The 21620-nt window shown below is 30.5% G+C and overlaps 1 protein-coding gene across 1 annotated transcript; it reads left to right on the top strand.

The window, feature by feature from the left end:
• Positions 1 to 8906: 8906 nt before the first annotated feature.
• On the top strand, positions 8907 to 10184 carry LOC124935094 (acyl-CoA-binding domain-containing protein 3-like). The gene is made up of 2 exons (XM_047475554.1): positions 8907 to 9610; positions 10028 to 10184. Exons 1-2 carry the CDS (start codon positions 8907 to 8909, stop codon positions 10182 to 10184), a joined length of 861 nt encoding a protein of 286 aa, XP_047331510.1.
• Positions 10185 to 21620: the final 11436 nt, after the last annotated feature.

Raw genomic sequence — 21620 nt, forward strand, 5'->3', positions numbered from 1 at the left:
TTTTTTTTATTATCAAACAACGTAACAATTTCCAATCATATTTCGCATGTTAATGTCTTAAGTATCAAATTTTCACTATTTGGTTTGGTACTAGCAACCCAATCACTGTTTGGTTTGGTACTAGAAATCCAATCATTACTTGGTTTGGTACTAACAACCAATCACTACTTGGGTTGTTAGTACCAAACAAATCACTAACCCCCTCATTCAGACGCAAACATATGTCTTCTTCTCCTTCACTAACCCTTCATTCAGACGCAAACATGAGTCTTCTTCTCATTCTTGTACTTGGTTTACTATTATATCATTTTGAGTTTCAAAGACAACCTACTGTTGAAACATCAGGAATACGCTAGGATCATTAATTTCTAGAACTGGAACTACTCCATTTTTTTGAATTGGGTTTGTTGAGTTTCTACGTAGTGACTTCTCTATTATAAAAAGAAGGTTAATAAAAATAATGTAGTTATAAAATTTATGAATGATGTCTTTTAATCAATATATAGTATGGTGTTTATTTACATTAAAATTGAATTTGAATGTTGTTAAATGTTGCAAACAAAGTTGTCTATATAATGATATATTTTATTGTTTATTTATTATGTTACGTTTGCAATTTTACATTAAAATGATTTATCGCAAAATTGCAATATTTTTAGCCATTTTTCTAAGGACATTATTGCAAATATCATTACGGATCAAATGACATTTGTGTAAATATTTTTCAACTCTCGGGTAGAAATTCATAAGGATGGATCGGTACGGTATACCTTAACTTTTTATCCATACTTTATACCTTAAAAAAATTTTGGTATACAAAAATCCATACATTTACCTTACCTTGATTTTGGTATACTTTAATTTCGGTACGATATCTGTATTATACCTTTTATACCTAAAAAATATATTTTTAAACACAAAAATCAATTTAATATAGTTACTACGTAAACGTTACACAAAACTAAAAACTAAAAATATTTATCATAAAATAAAATATTATTTTTAAAATTCAACATTTTTAAAAAGTAGCAAATTTTAAAAATTAAAGTTAGTTAAAAAATTATAGTTAACAAAAATTAACATAATTATAGTTTTTAAATTTGACTTAAGTGGAGACGAGATAGTGAAATTCAAAACAGTCTTCAATCGTATTTATATCTACAATTTTGTTTTATAAATTGATAATACGATTCATGTTAGATAATAATAATTATAAATGTTTGTTAATTTATACTTAATTAATAAAAAAAATCACTCTTTTCAATTTTTTCATTTTTCTTAAACAATTAAAGTTAATCATCTGTAGAATATTTTCATAATTTGAATTCTTCTCATTTTAGTTAATTATTAGTGCACACCAATGTTTCCACCATTTTAGAATTTAAACTGCTCCTAAAAAGATATACTATCTTTTTACTCAAGCTGAAAGAAAACTCACTAACATCCGTTAAGGATGAGATTGCAAAAAATATCATTGACAATAATTGAAAGGATTGGATACCAAATTTTACTTTCATTTCACAACTCAAAGAGATTGAAAGTTTGGTTGGATTTTGTTTTATCTCATGAGTAAGGTATAAATTGCATATATTTTAGTATAATTATATTATGATATATTTTCAAACATTATACTTATATAATTAAATTAATATCAAATTTATTTATATTCTTATAAATATTATATATATATATATATATATATATATTATATTTTAATTTATAAATATTGTTAGGAAAAGAGTCAACAATAGCAGGGGGTTGACCACGTATTGTTAACTGCGAAAACTTTCGTTTGATATATGTTAGAAGGTAATATATGTTTCTATTCTTCACAAGTCTTCACAAACTCTTGAACGAAGTCAAGTGCGGAACTGTTTGTTTAGACTTGAAGCAAAAGATAAAGGGGTTGGAAGATTCAGAAAGAAAAGAACACAAGACACAAAGTTTGTTTATGAATGTTCGGAGCAAACTCTCATACGTCATCTCTTATTCTCAACCTTGAGAAGGATATTCACTAGAACATTTGGTTTGAATACAACGCTTACACAAACCCAGTCGGACAACCATGGTTTAGACACTGCGTATTTCCGAACTCCTAGTACAACACACTCTGTTAAACAGAACAACCTCTATTTAACTAACAATACTGAAATCTCACACATAAAGAACAGTATGTAATACAACTTAATGATCTAGAAAACTTGTAGACCTTTTAGAACTTGAGAGCTTGAGCGCTTGATTACAGAAAAGCTTATGACTCGCAAAAACAGTAAAAACTAGTGGTGCAAATTGTCCTTCAACTTCTTCTTAAATAGATGACACCTGAACGGACAAATTTGCTTCAGAGGACACCTGTCCTATTTTAGTTGGTTGTGTGCTAGGGTAGTATATCAGAGAATATGCACTTTTGATCGTGAATGTACATGATAAAGATAGTGCGTCGAATATCCCTTTTGGAGATCGTGGTGTACTGAGAACGTACATCACATAAAATTTGAAATAATTTGACATGTGGAAGTCATATATAGGTTTAGCTCAACTGTTGTGTCAGGCTGCCAATAACAGATGCTTGATCAAATACTAAATTTGATCAAGAACCGAAAACGCTTCATAAAACTGAATTTAATCAAATACCGAATTTGATTAAATACCGGAGGCACCTTTTATAAAAACGAACTAGTTAAATACCGGAAAAATATTGTATAAAACTGAACTAGTTAAATACCGGAAGTGCATTTTATAAAACCGAACTAGTTAAATACCGGAAGGTCTTGCATAAAACTAAACTGGTTAAATACCGGAAATGTTGATATAAAACTGAAGTTAACATAATACCAAACACGTTTCTAAAATACCGAAGTGAACATAAAACCGGAAGCGCTCCTCCAAAACCGAGCTTGAACAAAATATCGGACGCGCTTCTAAAATACCAAAGTGAACATAAAACCAGAAGCGCTCCTCCAAAACGAGCTTGAACAAAATACCAAACGCGCTTCTAAAATACCGAAGTGAACATAAAACCAGAAACGCTCCTCCAAAACCGAGCTTGAACAAAATACCGGACGCGCTTCTAAAATACTGAAGATCTGGAAAAACCGGAAGCACTTTGGAGAAGCCGAGCCGATCAAAATACCAAAGCTCTTCTGCAGAAACGAGCCAAATAGAAAACTGGACGCGCATATGTAGAACCGAAGCCAAACAGAAAACCTGATGCGCATCTGCAAAACCGAAGCCGAACAGAAAATTGGACTCGCATCTACAGAATACCGAAGTTGCTCAAATAATGAATTTGATCAACTACCGGACGGATTCCCATTTCGATTTTCTTCACTTTGACCCTACACATAAACAATTTAATACGCTTCAGTCTTATTAATACACTTAGAATTAATGAAAACTTTAACTCAACAATTTCTTCCTTTTTGATTATTTAAACAAAATTATCAAAATCCGGTAAAGTCATTATAGTAAATGTCCTGAATTAATTTAATCTAACAATTTCTCCCTTTTTGATCATTTAAACTAAATTATCAAAACCTGATAGTTTTATAACGTTGATTAATTATCCTAAGTTAATTAATAACTTTAATCTAACAATTTCTCCCTCCTTGATTGTTTAGAATAAATTATCAAAGTCAGTGATATATATTTAGCAATTTCTCCATTTTTGTTTGTTTATCCTAAAACTGATCAAAACCAGTAATTGATTGTATCTTAAACATGTATCAGTCAATTTTCTCGGTTTGATAATCAAGTCAAGAAATGAAATTAGTCAAGAGAAGAAGTTTAACAAAATCAATTTAAAGAGTTCATAATAAAAAATTTGTTTAAGGATATAAATTAAAGAAGTTTAGGATCCCATTATAGTTTTGTCTTAGATGTCCTTCATCAGCTTAGTCATAAAGTTTTCACTAGTACGACCACCAGAATCACGTCCATGTCCTCTTCCTTGTTGAGTCTAAGAGCCACCGCCTCGGAGAGAAGGAACAGGTGGAGAGATACTCTGACCACTTTGAGTTAACCTGCGTCTGGAACAAGAACTGCGAGGGCAAAGGTTCCCTTGATTCGCCATTTCTTGCAAAGTGATATCATCAGGGTCCTAAAATTCAACAAATATTTTAGCAGCCTCAGCAGTTGCATTTTCCTCGTCTTGAAATTTTTGCGCAACAACATCATCTTCTTCAATTTTCTCCAATTCAGCAGCCTTGAGATATTTAGCCATTTCCATCATTTAAGAGGCAAGAATATCAATAGAAGATTTAGTCTCGCCATGAAGGGTGAGATTCATGCTAAAGAGGGATTCCGTCCTGTTCAATTGTTGTCTCATCTTATACAGCTCTTGCGTGTTTCCCACAATATTTCCATCTGTGGTCATATGAGCCACAACTAGCTCATCATGCACAGCTGATGACGATACAGACATGTTCTCTATTCGATCCAACCTTGAGCTGAAGGATTGAAAGACTTCTTGCCACGGAGCTAGAGCCTCCATGACAATTTGGCGGATGTCCACTGTTTTTGGAGACTCCTCCTCAGAATGAGAATGAGTAGAGAGGTGGGAGCCAACAGGGACAGACCGAATAGGAGCATGACGAGAACTAAGTTGAATGGATAACTCTGGTTCTGCATTCTAGAGTGGAGGATGAGGTGTAGAGATTATAGCTTGATGACCGACCTCTTCTCCAAGAATTGCATTGCTCAATTTACGAATATAACCCGAAATTTCTTTAGAGTTAATAGTTGTACCGTGAAGAGAGTGAGCAGGAGTCGACTACTTGGACTTCTGAGCCTCAAACTCCTTCTCCTCAATAACTTTTTCATGTTCTGGAAGGTTTTAATGGTGAATCTTACATAATATCGACCGTTAACGCTTTCTAGAATCATATCAATTTATCGTTGTTCACTCATGAGAGAATCAATTTCTTCAGCAATATCCTTCCATCTTTCTATGAAAACTGAGAATTTTTCATTCTCCCTTAGCTTAATATTTTTAAGCCTTTTCTCTGGTCGTTCTAGATTAAGGTGCATGGAAAAGTGTTTTATGAATGTTACAACCAACTCCTCAATGGTTTACAAATATGTTAACTTTTGTTGGTGATACTAGCATAGAGCATCGTCATAAAGGTATTGGAAGAATTTGTGGCAAACCGTTGGCTCTCTGAGTCGCAATGGAGTCATTGCAGATGTGTACATTTTAAAGAAAAAAGACAATCGCTTTTACCGATGTACTTAGATATTGAGGGTAATTTGATACCTAGTGAAATGACTGCTCTTCATCCGTTTTTTTTAGAAAAACGGTTTAGCACCATTTCATTAAAAAACAAAATAAGTGGGAGTGTCAAGAATCAAAACTAGAGAAATCATAGATTTGATTATAAGATCACAAACAAACGACCATAGTGTTTATGAATGGTAACAATCAAACAACAGTACAAACAATTATTACAATTAACGTTCTCAATCTTTCAACTGTTTTCATGGCATCTTTCCAATCATAATATTTATCGATGATTTTTCCCTTACATATCTTGTTCATATGGGCTTGAATTTCCACTTTCATGACTCGAACTTAAGCCATTTGGAATACATATTCCGTGGAGGACAACTTCTATACCACTAGAATGGGTTTCCCATGTGGTACCATGGGGTTGGATTCATCCTCGTGAGTCCCATGTTGTTCTTATATGGTTTGATTGAAATATTGTTTGGAGTCCTCATAGTAGGAGACTTTTTCTTGAGTTTGAGGACTAGTAGAATTGGGATTTATAGGGGTGAACAAACCTGGTATAGGCTGGGTTGGAAATCAAGAAGAAAAAGGCATGTTTTGGGATGTAGACGGTATTTTCTAATTAGCTAAAGAACTCGTGATTAGTGCGAGTTGTTATTTTACGTGTTATAGAGATGCCTTCATTTCTTTGAATTCGTTCATGGAGACCGTTTTAGGAATTGTTCTTTCCTCATCCATTTTGCAACGAATAAAGTATTCAGTTTTCGGATCTCGCTTTATTGAGGTCGTATCGACTGTTTCCAGACGTGGACTATAATTAAGAGAAAGAGATGAGTGTTTGCAGTTATAAAGTAAGTACAATGTAATGTATATACATATAAAATGAATCTTAGAGAATGAATATTTCCTTATGATTCAGAAGTTAAGAACATATGGAGTTATTATACAAAACACTTGTTGAGTTCATTACATGCATATCTCTCTTGTTGGTATTCACGGTGAGAGTTTGATAGAGAAAAAAAGTGACGACAAAGGCTATATGTTTTAAGTCGTACTGTAGCCCGTTCCTACACTTGAAATTTTCTCCTCTTTATTTTTCCTGCCCGCTCGTATTCTTCGAGAATATCCGTCAGGTAATTCCTCCGCTCCTTTGGGATTCCTATTTTGGAGTTGTGCCACTTAGATAGTCAATGTATGCCTTATGGTCAATTGGTCTGTCTATGAAGATGACATTCACCGTATAAGGAGGCATGAAGTCACGACCAAATTTTCTGATTAGGCCGTGGGTGTAATAAGAAGTGACCCATTCCAAACTCATGAGTGTGATCATTGGTTCCTCGTACATCATATAGGCCATCTTCTTAATGGGGTAACATGGCAATAATTCCATGACTTCATCATCGTCGTTTACAAAAAGTTTAGGCACGACTTTTCTCATTCTTCGGTATTGAAGAGTAGGGGTCATGATGTCTCTGGGTCGATTGGCGGAAGGCGTTCAAGTTTTTGGAGATTCCAGATATAGGGATTAGAAGTGAGCATCTTCTGTTTATGGTGGAGGTTAAATATGAATCATTTAACCCATTAGTGTTTTATCTATGATGATACCTGAAGGGTCTTTGTTTCCCCACCCATATGGTATGCTACCTCTAGGATTTTGGAGGATGGTTTGTCATTCGTTGAAGCCAAGAAGAAGTGATCTAGTAGGACTGTTACCGTCATCACGGATGAGCCCAAGGTCAAAATGACGTTTCCATTTTTTACTTCCATTTTCATCCATTTTTGGAAGTCAATAGTGGCCTTCTTGCGGATAGTCTCGGATCTCGTTTTGGTGTATCAGTATTCCTCTTGTTGTTTATCATTAAGAGGCTTGATATATAAAATATTTTTGTTGTTTATCATTAAGATAACCATGAATTACTCTATGGTTGGGCACATCTGCCTATCTCCCATAAAGTAAACTCGGCCAGTCGGGCTCCACCTTCTTTGCATTTGCACCATAAAGATCTTATTTATCTTGAAGTTGATAAACCTCATGATGGGAGTCAATCCATAGACTCCATGGTTCCAATCGTGTTAGTGGAAATTGTCAATCCAAGGGATCAAGGCGATATCACTTAGCATGGACATTGTTTGTAGCTGGAAGTTCAAAATATTTTTGAAAAATGTGTTTGTTTTAAAGGAGAAATCATTCATGAGATGTTCATTTAAGCTATAGATGCATACACAAAATACATATATAGTTGTCACATAAGGGTTGTAGTGACAAAGTTTAGTTGTTTGGGCACATCAAACAATCAGTTTGGAGAAAGTATCTAGGTTTTTTATGCTAAGGGGAGTCATAAGAGAGTATGATTCACGGATAGTGGAGGGGGTAAACACTGCCATAAACCAGGGAATATCAACTCAATCGAGAATTTTATCCCACCTCCACAATGCATACGTCCTATTGAACGGCTCATCGCCAAGGAGGGATCGATCCCATGCATTATAGTTTTGCATATGCTAGGTGTTGTACAGATGTGTCTACTAAGTTGAAAACGTGATACAAACATTTTTAAAAGTCAAATTTATGTTTTCAAGTTAAACAACCCCAGCAGAGTCGCCAAATAACTGTAACTCCCGAAAAATCCTTGTCTCGGAAAGGCTCGAGGTTTGAAAATTTTCAATCTTGGTTTGTGTGTCAGAAATAGTTTAATAATAAAACATTATTTCAAAAGATTTATATAAATATGTCCCCTAACCCTTCGAAATTAATTATAAAAACAATTAATTTATGATAAATAATCAAAGAAGGAATTGTTCTTATCCAGTTTGTTGTTACAAGGAAGAAGATAAACTAGACAAGAAACGATGTTGTTTCAGGCGCAAATTGGATGTCTATAATCTATGAGTCTATAATCTATGAATACGATTTTGAATACATGGTTCAGGGTTCTTTCGTGTTGACCCTGATGAGTACATATAACTCAATATCTATCAACCTTGAGTAACCGATAACTAGCAACGCAATTGTTATGAAACATGTTTATGAGAAGGGAGCCAAACAATTAGAAGTCGTAGGTGATTCTAATTTCTTCATATCTCCTACCGATCGACCGACCAGAGTGGTAGGTTATTTTTCGTTATGATATTTAATATATTTTAATTCATTTTAATTAAATTCTGATTAGTTTATTTTGATTTATTTTAGATTATTTTGATAGAACTCCACAATAAACTAAAATATAATTTTATTAAAAAATAATTTCATGATTAAATAGATAATCTAGTTCAATAATTTTAAATAATATTATATTGATGATTTATCTGTGCAAGAGACCAGGCGTCAGAAAAATAGAAAAATAGTAACGGCGAAAACTGTACAGATGACACACCTTCACCAACTTCTTCACCGCCGCTTAACTTGTTTCTAGTGCTATATATACATCAAGCGGTAAAGCATTATTCCTTTCTCCTCTCTTTCTTTCATTAGCGTTTTTGCCAGCCGAAGTGGGACCTTCGCACGACACTTTATAGCGCCAACGGGGAGTACAGTCATCAGCAGCTGATATTATTAAGATAAGGCACACCAAAATACATATACTTTTGTCTCCTTATTAATATTCCAATCCTCCCCCACAAACAACTCTTTTTTCTTCCAATTCTCTCATTCTCTCTCTTCCCCTGTTTAGTAATCGAAATGGACTCTTTTCAAGATCTCCTCTCTTGTGTCGGTGCCACCGTCTTGTTCTCTCTTCTCGTCTCTTTTGTCATCACCAAGCTCCTTACAATGGAATCCGCTCGTGATCAAACCTCTTTGTCCACGTCCTTGATGATGCAGCAGAAATCTATCAAGTCTCAACAATCTAAAACGAAAGGTGAATCATTTATTCTCGATTGGATATGCGTAGAACAATCTTTCTATTCAAAGGATGGGGATCAGTTGACAACTGGTACTGTTGTTGAATCACCTTTGGGACACGTGTTGTCTGAGATGAAAAATGAAGCATATGATATGGTGGAGTTGTTGAATCCAGATGAAATCAAAGTTGGTGATGATGATTTTGTAAACAAGGTGCTGGATGAAAGTTCTGATAGTCAAGTCATTGTTGCTGATAACTTGATGGATTTGAAATGGGAAGGAGAGAGTCAGGGAGATGAAGAGGATTGGGAAATGGAGAGTGAGGAAGATGAAGAGGATTGGGAGGGAGTTGAAAGAAGTGATTTGGAAAAAAGATTTGGTGATGCCATGATGTTTGTAGGGTCGATGAACAATGCGAGTAATATTGCCAATCTTGATAATGATGATAAATTGCAGTTATATGCTCTTGGGATGATTGTTCTTGAAGGTCCATACATTTTGCCACAACCTATATCACTCAAGATTTCTTCACGAGCTAAATGGTACTTCTTTTATTCATATTTATATGTTCTGATATCTAGTAGTTTTCTCTTGTGTTTTCATTTAGTAACACTTTTTGTATCTTGATCTGGTGGCTAAGAACTGTGAAATTAATCTCTAGATATATTCATTTAGTTATGAAAATTGTTTGTGAATGGGATACACAGGAAATCATGCCACCCTGCACCATTTTGAACAAAATTTAGTCAAATACATCTTCAAAAACAACAGAAACAAAAGTGTTTTCAAATGGGGCTATTATATATTATTGTTGGTTGGTTGATAATCCAACTGTGTTGAAATAAATATCTATAGGCAAATGTAAGTAAGTAGCTTGAAATATAATAATCTTGTTATGAAATGTTTTGAATTAATAATCTTCTAAAGTTTATGAAAACAACTTGTTTGTTTGTTTAAAGGAATGCATTGCGGAAACTAAGGCATATGAACAGAGAAATGGCGATGGATCGATATATTTCACTTCTGTCCAAGAACTTTCCTGATTGGAGTAGTAGGAAGATTGATACAACAAATGTAAGTTCCTATTTTAATGTCTCTCCTAAGGTCTATTCTTAATGGGGATGATGAAATGCAATTAGATATGCCTTCAAATTTTCATTTTAAAATAGCATAAAGCATACCTCAGATTCTCAATTGACTACTTGGTTAGGTTAAAGATTCAGTAACGCAACTTTTTACTTAGACTCAAGTATAGTCAGTCCTTTGAACTTGCATGTAGTGATGGCAACTTTAATCCGCCCCGTTTCCAATCCGAATTGTCGAATTAATCTGTCAGGGGCAATTTTTCAGTGAGTTGACTAGTAATTGACCGGGATATTATTTGTGTCACCTGCCAATTTTTTAGTGAGTTGACCAGTAATTGACCGGGATATTATTTGTGTCTCCTGCACCTATCTCACCCCGATATTGTCTCGAACACTAATAAATATAATTAATATATAAAATATTGAATAAACTTAAATTATTAAGTTTTTGTTTTTGATGTTTAGAATTCTTAGAATAATAATAATGGTTTTAGGGGTGAGTGGAATAACAAAAAAATTTGTGTTTGCAAAATAATTTTTTTTGTCATTTGAAAGTCAATGTTTTCTTACAAAGACTTGTAAAAATTCATTTAAGACGAAAAAAAGAAATATTTTGCTCTCTTGTTACCAACATAAAATATATAATATATTTATTTATTATTCATATTTTTTTAAGATGTTTAAGTTTATTTTTTATAATAATATACTTTTTCAATAAATTACAATATATATAATATTAAAAAAAAAATATTTTTGAAAGAGAAGAGTTGATGCGGATACTATTATTGTGGGATCATGTTATCCTTGGTTACAAAAACATCTTAACATTTTGGTATTTTATATATAATAATAAATGGGTATTTTGCTCTTCTTTCTTTGGCATGGAAGTTGCAGGTTGATTCAGTGATATGAAGCTAAAAGAGAGAAAGCAGTGGCCTTTATAAACAGTTTGTTTCTAATTAGGTTTTCTTTGACTTGAGGTTAACCTTTGTATGCATATTTCGTCAATTTGAATAAAGAAATTATTTTATATTTAATGTATATATAATTATACTAATTAACTAGCATCATGAACTAGTAAAAGAAAGAATAGAGAGCTGTATGTAAGTATATATTTAGTTTATTTATATTATTGGAGCAACTTCTAATTGAAATGTTTATTGCAATGTTTGAAGATTTATCAAACTTCTTATTGACCATTGATATGGTTTTTATAAATCCCAATCTTGGTTTTGAAAAAAGAGTTCAGTCACATTTGATATGTGGTAAAGTTATTGGAAAACAGTTATAAATGTATTTTTATTATTATTTTTTTAAAATTTTTATTTCTATATTCTTTTTAAATAATATAATTATTTTTTATTTTTGTTAGACAATAATATTAATTAATATTCTTATTTAATAATAATAGCATATTATATAAAATATACAGTTATAATAAAATTATAAATTAAAATAATAAATATTTTAAATAGATCAAAATATGAGGATAATAATTAGTAATAATAATATTATTAATTTTATTATAAATATGATTTATTAATAATAAAATTATATAATTAAAATAAATGAATAATAATATGATATATACTTTTATATATATAATAATAAATTTGAATATATGAAAATAGTTAATGTGATTTAAATAATTTTAAACAATGTACTAAGTAATTAAATAAGGTAAGATTTTAATTAAAAAATAGTATAAAAAATGATATGTTCCAATGAAAGAAGAACTCAACTGAATTACTAATCTATATATACATATAATATAATATAATATAATATAATATAATATAATATAATATAATATAATATAATATAATATAATATAATATAATATAATATAATATAATATAACGAATGTTTAAATTTTAAAGTATCTGGATTTTCGGGTCAAGAGCTGTGGTTAATTTGGATATATATATGAGAGTAAATGGATATTTCGGTCGGATTGTGGGTTGACCCGCCCATAAACTTAAAACGGTTAAAAATAAAATTAAAAATGTTATTTGTATGTTTCTAACATGTAATATAACAAAAACAAGTACAACTTTTTAACCAACTAGGCTAACAATACTTTATATTTAACTAGTGCTGTTCCTGAGATTTTTTAGGCCTTAGACGAAAGCACGAAATTGGGGCCCTACGCATAAACTTCACTTGTGTTTCACCGTTGATCTTCAATAACCTTCCAATATTTACAAAGATGCAACATAAATTGTCAACGAAAGTGACTTCTTCTTGCATTTTTAGATGGAAAATCATTGATAATTGTATCGTAATCAATATATTCCAAAAATCTTTTTCAATACATAAAATAGCAAGTTCATTCAATCTATCTTGAGACATCGAAGATCTTAGATAATTTTTCAATAATTTTAACTTAGAAAAACTTTTTTCAGCAGAAGCTACCGTAATAGGCAATGTTAGTAAAATTCGATATACAATAGAAACATTAGGATAACAATCTATTGACATTACAAAATCAATAATTTCAGCAGCGGACATATCCAAACTAGGTAAAGCAACTTGTAATATTTTTAGTTCAGAAAACAAATCACTCAAATTAACATCACACGTACCTTCATGAGAAAATACATTACAAAATGTGCTACACTTTTCTTTCAATTTGCTTTCATTCAATGTCTTCAACTTTCCAGAATTCATAAGGAACCCAAATAAGTCATTAAACTCATTCAATTGTTCAAACCTATGTTTTAGGGATGCAAGAGACATATCAACCAATACTAAAAAATAGTTGATCCTAAAAGATTCTTTTGGCGATTGTTGTTCGTTTGACTATCGTTTTCGGGAATGATATTTATTTCCTCCACATTCTCATCTACATTAACTATATTAATTTCTTCAGCATTTATCGCTTCAGTGGAGTCTAAATTTTTAGAAGTTTTTGTTCTTTTAACAAACTTGTCAAGCGCACCACTTTGAGATTTAACAAATTGTTCTTCTAATTCTTTCCTTTTTCATTTTTCATATCTAGATAAATATTTTTTCGGCGCCATCAAACAAGTAAACTATTTTCAAAGATCTTTACGGCTTAACCACACAAATACACAATCTCAAAACAAAGCATAAAATAAATAACAATCAAACCTTGATGTTGAATTTTCACTTTTAATGGTTAAACCTTACCTCAAGGCTCAACCCAGCGAAACAGATCCACCGTCGAAATTATTTTGTTGTCGGTTTCGTTATGAGTTTCGTTGTCGGTTTCATTGTCGATGTAGGATACAGAGACTGAGAGAGACAGACAGTGAGATAGACAGTAGGGTTTTCAATTTTTTGTTCTGATAGTGTTAGTTTGTTTCTCTATTTGGGCTATAGAGCCATGGGCCAAAAAATCTAACATAATAAAAAATAATTAAAGAATAAAAACTAAAAATCCTTATTAATACCTAGCATATATAAAAAAAAATTGGCCCCTTTTTGGTCCTAGGCCCTAGGTCGTGGCCTAGGCTACCTACCCCTCCGGGCGGGCCTATATTTAACATTCAACATCCAATTTCATGAACGCGAGACATTTTAACAATAAAAGTTCAAATTTTTAACTAACTAAACTATATATATATAATGATGCTTAATTTTCAAAGTGTACGGATTGTCGGGTCGAGAGCTGTAGTTAATTTGGATATATATATATATATATATATATATATATATATATATATATATATATATATATATGAGAGTAAAAGGATACTTGGGTCGGATTGTCGGTTGACCCGCCCATAAACTTAAAATGGTTAAAAATAAAATTAAAATGTTATTTGAATGTTTCGAACTTACAACTTAACAAAACAAGTACAAAAATTTAACCAACTAGACTAACAACACTTTATATTTAATATTCAACACCAAATTTGATGAACGCGAGACATTTTAACCATAAAATTTCAAATTTTTAACTAACTAATATATATATATGCTTAATTTTTAAAGTATCTGGATTGTTGGGTCGAGACCTGTGGTTAATTTGGATATATATGTGAGAGTAAATGGATATTTGGGTCGGATTGTGGGTTGACCCGCCCATAAACTTAAAACGGTTAAAAAAAAAATGTTATTTGTATGTTTCAAACTTGCAACCTAACAAAAATAAGTATTACCCTTTAACCAACTAGGCTAACAACACTTTATAATTAAGATTCAACACCAAATGTGATGAACCTGAAACATTTTAACAATAAAAGTTCAAATTTTTAACTAACTAATCTATATATATAATGATGCTTAATTTTTAAAGTGTCCGGATTGCCGAGTTGAGAGCTGTGGTTAATTTGGATATTTATGTGAGAGTAAATGGATACTTAAGTCAGATTTGTGAGTTGACATGCCCATAAACTTAAAACGGTTAAAAATAAAATTAAAAATGTTATTTGTATGTTTCGAACTTACAAACTAACAAAACAAGTATAACCTTTAACCAAGTGTGATTGAGATGTGTTTACCGATAGATAATAAGCCGGTATCATTTGAAAGTGGTTAAACAAATATGAATCAAATATTTGATTGACCAAAGTGTGAGGTCACGATGCTAATTATTCAAAAATATGAATCAAATATTTAATTGATAAAGTAAAAGTGTAAAGTCACGAGATGAGAGATTCATTCGAAAAAAATATGTGATGAATCATGTGAGAAAATAAGTGGTTTTACCGAAGTGAATAAAATGTGAAACGAGAGCGTTCTATTTTTATTTTTATATATTATTCATTATTTATTAAGAATTTTAAACATTAAATACATATTATTATAATTTTTTTAATTTATTTTGTTTTTACTTTTATTCGTGTGTGGATCGAACGGAAAATTTTCCTAAAAAGAATAAATATAAATTCAACTTTCTTCTTCTCCTTTCGTCCATGCCTTTCTCCATCATGATAAGGACAATCTCCTCAATCAATTTAAGAATTTATCGATCTAATTCTACTCAAACAAACTTCTGGTATGAGGAATCTATCCAACCTCATGATTTCTTATGAACACAAACAAACACTCTTGTGTCTTTCCACCAGCACATATTTGTAATATTAAGAAAAAAAACTTAAATTTAAGTAAAGAGATTGAACCAAATTTTTACAGGCCAAAACACTATTTCATCATAATATAATCTAGATTAACTAGTCCACGTCCAATTTTGTCCTTAAAATGAGGGCTAGAAGTCTCTACAACTACAACAACACTGTCATCTTCACTTGTCAGCAGTGGCGGACCCAAAAATATTTTCTCGGGGGCAAATATATAATAACGTAGCATTTTTTTGGCGATCAAATAAATTTATTTTCTAATTAAAATTTTACTCGGTAATTACATAAAAATACTAACAAACACAATTACAAAATACTAAAAAGCACAATTACTAAATTATTTTTGTCCATGAGTCGGTACAAAAGAAGACAAATTTATTCTACGAGATTCCATTTGTTAAAAATATTGCAATATTGGCTCATTTTCAATTGTTGAGAAAATATATTTCTCAACATATACAACTAAACTATCATTCATTTATTCATCTCCCATTCGATTACGCAAATCAGTCTTCATTACAGAAAAAACTATTTCAACGGATGCAGTTACAACTGGTAAAACTAAAGCCAACTCTATCAATCGATAAACCAATGGAAAAACTATATGTTTTTTTGTTGCAACCAATTTCTGAGCAAGAATTCTCAAGTCTTCAATTGAAGAACATTGAGGATCATCCCGTAAATTAAATAAGTAAGCCCGAAGTTATTGTTCCAAAAATAAATAATTACTTCCTATGAAATATTCGGGATGAAGTTTGGCAAGACGAATGAGTTTACGAATATCAAATTGGGAGAATGAATTTCTGGGATGAAGACATGATATGCAGCAAAATAATTCTGTATTAACTTCTGAAAAACAATTATTCATTTCTTGCATAATCAAGTCAACAACTTAGCATTAAATAATAAATAATAACTATTAATAGATAATAAATAATAACTATTAATAGATAATAAATAATTTTTATTATATCTGACAAACGATTTCCACACGATAATGATGAAGATTAGTGATGAGTTCCCCTTTTCCTCTCTGCCTACCATCGCTATCAATTATTAAGTATTGAGATCGAGTGTAATTGACAAAAATTGTTAACTTGGTCCAAAATATCATGTCATCCATCTTCTCTAAATTTTTGTAATTGATTTTTCGAACTCATAATCAATGACATGGCTTGAACTATATTTTGATCTTCTCTTTGTAGGAAAAGTGACCACTCACTTGTAATTCCCAATAATTTTTTCATCAAATGCAACACAAAAACAAATTCATAAAAAACTAACTATATAAAAAAATATGAAAATTTAATTTAATAGATTTCAGCCTAGTTTTATGAGAATATATAAAAAATAAAAAATATAAATAAGAACAAAAATACAAAAACGTGATAAACACATATTATCAAGTAAATAGAATATTAATGCATATAAAAATAATATATCCAATTCTTTATTTAAATACTAATCACCTGAGATCAATTTCAAAGTTTAGTTACAAAGCCAACTAGACTAAGAGTTACATATCAAACATATATATAAAAACTATTATTTTAAGGTTGGGGGAGGCCCGGCCCCCTAGTAGGTCCGCCACTTCTTGTCAGTCTCTCACCATCCATGTACCTGCAATAAAATAACCATTTATGTGGATTGAAGAATTCTAAATATTTGTAAACATCAAACTCCATGTATTGATGATCATGATGTCTCAAACCCACAACATTTTATTCATGAGTTTTGCGCTATACCAAATGAGCTAAATGATCCTTTATTCATATTTTAATAATTGAAAATAAAAATAAAGTATACCCAACTAATTGAGTTTTATTAAAAAAATCATGATAGAGACAACAAACATATAACAAAAGTAAGGCCACAAATTCGATCGTGGTTTCACATAGAGAAAAAAAATCTAAATTCAATTACCACGCTCATTATACTTATTAGATAAAATTGACCGGTTAAAATAAGAACTTAACAAAAACAAATTTCCTGTGCAGGAACGGTTAAGAACTTTGAAACGGTTAAGAACTTTGAACGGTCAAGAATCTAACCAGTCAAGTAATCAAACCGGTTAGAAGAAGAAGCAAAGGATGTATCCAAAACTGGAAGTTATCCGGTTAACCTGAAGCTATAAATAACCGGTAGACATCCTAAACTGAAATGCAGTATTCAACCTAAAACCGACGAAGAGACTACTTAAAGAAAGAAGTCAAGATTATTAAACTAAGTACAATCTACAAATTGGTGCAAACGAACACTTTGAGTATTTGCGGAAGATGATACCAAAGGAACAGACTGTGACATTGTCATATCCATACAAGTCTGATGATACTCTGAAGGCTGTAGAAGATTGCCTGAAGAAACAGTTGCCATTTTGGTACAAGTCAAAAGTGCAACTTTCCAGATGCAGGCAACTGACCAACCGACAGTTGCCATATTAAGTAAAAGACAAATGAAGTCGGTCTGCTCCATGCCTTGGAAGCTTAAACCGCAATTAATGCAATGCTGAACCTCTGCTCAACCAATCAGATTCAAGAATTACCCTGAAGGTATCCGTTGAAGAAATGTGACCGTTGGCATATTTCACCTATAAAAGAAGGAGCTGAAGAGGAGTAAATGCAGCTACAGAAGTTCTAACAATCAAGAGACACAACAATTAAGAGTGCCAACAACCCAAGTTACAAGTTACAAGTTGTGTTTATCTCTCTACAAGATTAAAAGCTTAAGTGTGCATTTGAAGTGTGATTACAATTTCTGTGAGAATTGTAAGAGTGTTTATCGAACAGTAAATAAGTCTCGATTGTGTAGTGTGGTTGAGTATTCCTTAGTGAATATCCTTCTCGCGGTTTGAGAAGAAGGGGCGACGTAGGAGTTTTATCTCCGAACATCCATAAAAACTTGTGTCTTGTTCTTTACTTTCTGCCGGTTCTACTTTCTAACCGACTCGTACTGTCCTAACCGACTTACATCACTCTAACCGATTCACTAAACCTCAAACCGACCTTTCAATCTCCAAACCGATATTCTCCAAATCCTATCTCTATTCATCCTGTGTGTGTTGCTTCAACCTGAAATAAACCACTTCCGCACTTGAACTTGGTTCAAGGGTTTGTGACAGTTTGTGCAGTATTAAAATCGGTGCTAATCTCTAACCGGATTAAACACTAACCATTGAGTGTTGTAGTGTCAGTTGGATCCCGGTCTTCCATCCGCGATCTAGATCCTAACAATTGGTATCAGAGCAGTTAGTTTCAATACTCAAGCAACCCGAAGCAAGCAAGCATGACTTTCGAGAAGCCTCCAATGCTAGAAGGTGATGATTTCGCCAACTAGAAGATATGCATGCACCTGCACCTAATCACTATGGATGATGAGATGTCGTTCATCCTATCTGAAGGACCGATAAAGATTGATAAAGATAGAAAGCATTGGACAGCTGAGGATAAGAGGAGAAACAATCTGGATAATCACACCAAAAACCATATATTCAAAGGTTTGGACAAAAATACCTTCTATAAGGTCAGAGATTGCAAAACCTCAAAGAAAGTATGAGAAACAGTGATTCAACTTCATGAGAGAAATAATAAATTTACATTAATAAAATAGTTTTAAAATTCATGATTAATAAATTAATTAAATAAGAAAAATAATTAAAAGGAAAATAGTAATGAAAAAGGAAAAAAAATTTAAAGAATTAAATATTCTACTAAAATTCTATGATAGTTAAAAAGTAAAAAATCATATAAAAGTGCGAGTTTAAAGATACCAAAGATTCCTCAATATTGACTTTTCAAATACATCAATTTTAATCATTACATATATAACTTTTTTCTTTTGCATTTATTTTCTTATTCTTTCTACAATTTGATGAAAATATATGATATAACTATTCTCTTGAGTTCAAGCTTTATTCTTGATTATTTGATTTACATAATTTGTTTATTTATGATAAATTATATATATTTATTCTTATGTATTTTGTAAAATTACATTTGATTGATTTCAAAGCTGAGTTATTTTCTCTCTAAAATTTGCTGAAAAGGTATTATTCTCTTATGGTTATGATTGTTGTCCACTAATTGATTTGCATTCTTTTTCATTATATGACAAATTATATATTTATTTTTGTAAACATAATAAAATTACATTAAATTTATTTTTGAATTAGGTCATTTTCTTTAATTTAATTTTATATGTTATTTGATAAGTAAAATTTAAGACTTATTTTTTAGACATTTTTTTATAATTAAGTTTTGAGAAAAAAAAGTAAGTGTGAAAATTGGACAAGTCTTTTTAAATAAGAACAATTAATATTGGATTTTATAAGGATAATGGAACTAAATGATGATATCAATGTTGCATCTCAAGAAAAGATAGTCGAGGATAACGAAAAAAATGTTATTTATTCTCCAAAAGTGTTTTATGAGGTATAAATGTTTATTCTTGAATTATTATATAAATTTGAATCAAGAATAAACATTTATCTCTCATAAAATGCTCTTGGAGAAAGAATAACACTTTCTTCGTCGGCCTCAGACTATGTTTTCTTAAGATGCAACGTTGATATCATCATTTAGTTCTATTATCCTTATAAAATCATGTCCTGTATTAATTGTTTTTAGTTAAAAAGACATATCTATTTTTTCACACTTAATTTTTTTTTTAAACTTAATTATAAAAAAAATGTCTAAAATATAAGTCTTAAATTCTACCTAACAAATAATATATAAAATTAAATTAAAAAAATTACCAAGTTCAAAAATCAATCTAATGTAATTTTATTATGTACACAAAAATAAATATATAATTTATAATAGAATAAAAGAAATATGTAAATCAATTAATGGAGAACAAATCATAAACTCAAGAGAATAGTACCTTTACAGCAAATTGTAGAAAGAAAATAAACACAAATCAATCAAATGTAATTTTATTAACTACACAACAAAAAATTATCATAAATAAACAAATGCAAATCAAAGAATGAAGAATAAAGCATGAATATAATAGAATAGTTATATCATACATTTGAAAGAGAATAAGAAAATGAATGCAAAACAAAAAATTATTTATATAATGAATAAAATTGATGTATATGAAAAGACAATATGATTTTCTAGTTTTTAATTATCATAAAATTTTAGTAGAATATTTAATTCATTAAATTATTCCCTTTTCATTATTTATTTTACTTTTATTTATTTTTCAAATTAAGTGATTTATTAATAACGAATTTTATAACTATTTTTTAATGTGATTTTATTATAAATTTTTTTATCAATTATATTTCTCAATTAAAATACTAAAACAATTTTAATTTATTTTTATAAAATTAAAATTTTAAATATAATTTTATTATAATAATTTGTTTAATTAAAAAATCTAAATAACTTATGATTTTATCTTTTTCTAATTCTATATTAAATTAATCATTAATTAATTAGGGAACTTATTTATCATCTCATTATTCAAAATACTTAATTATTAATGATAGAGTGACTTTAATATCTTTAAATTAATTAGCGATGATCAAATAAATTTTTTCAATTATTTATGATTAGTCAAGTTGCTAGAGGAGCTAACACCACTTCTTGTATAAAATTTTCTTGAAAAATAATATCCATAATTTGAACTGTTTATGATATATCTATATTTATCCCTTGTAAATGGTTTTTTCACTTTCTTAGCTTGTATAAACTCCTAAACACATCATGCATGTTATTTTCTAAGTATATGGATTGTGTTTAATTTTATAAGTGTATATGATTGTGTTTGATTATATAAAGAAATGTGTATAGGTATGTTTGTGTTTAATGATAATTAAGATGTGTGTAGTGTTTGATTATAAGATGTGTAGGGATTATGTATAATTTTAAACTAGATGAATGCGTTTAATGTTTTAAGGACATGAAATGTGTTAAATTAATATTTTTTTTTGAAAAGTGTTAAATTAATGTTGTTCAAGCTAAGAAAGTGAAACACCATTTAGATAAACAAACAAAGAAGGACAATACCAAGAGATGTTTTAAATATCTTTCGGTATTGAAGGGGAATGTCGAGGATATACCCATATCTCTCGGTATTGACCTTTTCTAAACACTTAGGCATGAGGGGAATACCAAAATATTTTTCCATATCTCTCAGTAATAGTCATCTTTACCGAAAGATATCAATCATTTCGGCATTATGGAGTTAAGGTCATTACCGAGAGATGTCCACATATCTCTTGGTATTTCCCTTCTTAAAACTAGTATTATCGAGAGATTTGATTTTATCTATCGGTAACAAATTAAGGGTAATACCGAGAGATAATAGATCATCTCTCAGATTGCCCACGAGAGAAAATACTGAGAGATAATCTATATACTGAAAGATATTCTAAAATCCTTCGGTATTTTCTCTTGTGGGAATTACAATTT

The sequence above is a fragment of the Impatiens glandulifera genome, chromosome 4 (genome assembly GCF_907164915.1).
Source record: "Impatiens glandulifera chromosome 4, dImpGla2.1, whole genome shotgun sequence".
Taxonomy (NCBI): domain Eukaryota; kingdom Viridiplantae; phylum Streptophyta; class Magnoliopsida; order Ericales; family Balsaminaceae; genus Impatiens; species Impatiens glandulifera.